Source organism: Pundamilia nyererei, unplaced genomic scaffold (assembly GCF_000239375.1).
Source record: "Pundamilia nyererei isolate P.nyererei 1_Seehausen unplaced genomic scaffold, PunNye1.0 scaffold01657, whole genome shotgun sequence".
Lineage (NCBI taxonomy): Eukaryota > Metazoa > Chordata > Actinopteri > Cichliformes > Cichlidae > Pundamilia > Pundamilia nyererei.
In genome coordinates this window covers 9,561-10,719 of record NW_005189058.1, presented here as the reverse complement: position 1 = coordinate 10,719, position 1,159 = coordinate 9,561, and the positions used below count along the sequence as shown (strand labels likewise).

General features: G+C 38.4%; 1 protein-coding gene across 1 annotated transcript in view; it reads right to left on the bottom strand.

Moving 5' to 3' along the window:
* Positions 1-462: 462 nt before the first annotated feature.
* Positions 463-1,159, bottom strand: part of LOC102209465 (probable polypeptide N-acetylgalactosaminyltransferase 8) — a gene marked incomplete at its 3' end in the record, with an annotated part of 4,062 nt that continues 3,365 nt past the window's right edge. The window contains 3 exon segments of the mRNA XM_013908153.1: positions 463-555; positions 686-823; positions 1,016-1,159. The exon segment at positions 1,016-1,159 is cut by the window's right edge and continues 26 nt beyond it. Coding sequence (XP_013763607.1) covers positions 463-555; positions 686-823; positions 1,016-1,159 — 375 coding nt within the window.

The window sequence follows — 1,159 nt, the reverse complement described above, 5'->3', positions numbered from 1 at the left end:
GCACTTCGGTGTACTTCCAGGTTTTAAACATGCTATATAAATAAAATTGTATTATTTGGAACAAGTTCTGAATGTTGAGGGGCAAAGATTGTTTGCTGCTTTATACATTGTCCAACAAATCTTTAAATTTCATACAAATTGGATTTGGTGGTTCTCTTGAAGTGGTTTTATTTATGATCCTTATTGCTTTGTTTTGCAGAATGTATATTGGATATGTGTTTGTTTTACAGTTGTTTCCCCATACGTCCACAAAATATATCATGTAATATAAGGAAGTATAATAGCATGATACAGAGATGTTTGGCTTTTGAGAGCCTTAACTTTACAGAGAATTGCAAGAGACACAATTTTCATTAATGTACAACAAAAGCAATGATGTTTTTAATTAAATCCAAATCATGCAGTCACACTCAGTTGATTTCTTTGAATTAAATTACAAATACACCATTTATAATCACTTACTTGAGGTTGAAAGTTGTGGCACATGTAGGCAATAGGTGTGTGACCTGGTACTGGACCTTGGTCTAGGCACATGTCAGCATCAAGGTTCTTCATCTGTCATCAGGAGAACATTATGAATATTACAAATGGATACAGACAATACATGAGAAAACAAAGATTCCCACACATCCCGCAGGACTCCACTGTGCCAAACATACTAAGCAACAGAGAAGAGTAAACTTACTCCTCCATATGCGAGGAGGTCGTCCCAGGGATCCAGCTTAGGATACACATTATCCAGGTACCATTTGAAAGGTTTACAGTTCAGCCTTTCTCTGAGTTTCTTCCTCTCTGAAATGTCGCCTATGTCAATTCCATGATTCTGCAGGAACAAAGAAAAGATGTGAATTGATTCATAGATTGTGACTGAGGAAGAATTTGAAGAAAGATTTTCGTTAAATGTCGATGCTGAAAACACAAAGAGCTCTCATCGCCTCATGACTCTGTGAACAGGAGAATGAAATGTCCTTTAGAGAAAACATAATTTGCTGTTTGTGTCAGTGCCTCAAAACACCTCAAATGGGATGTTCCAAGCCAGGTTAACGTTGTGCTTGTATTCATCCATCCAGATCTCTGCAACTCTGAGGGCATTTCTCTTCATGGCAGGACCCAGGTCAGGCATGTAGGGCTTGTGGGCCCTCTCGATGTGGGCGATCTT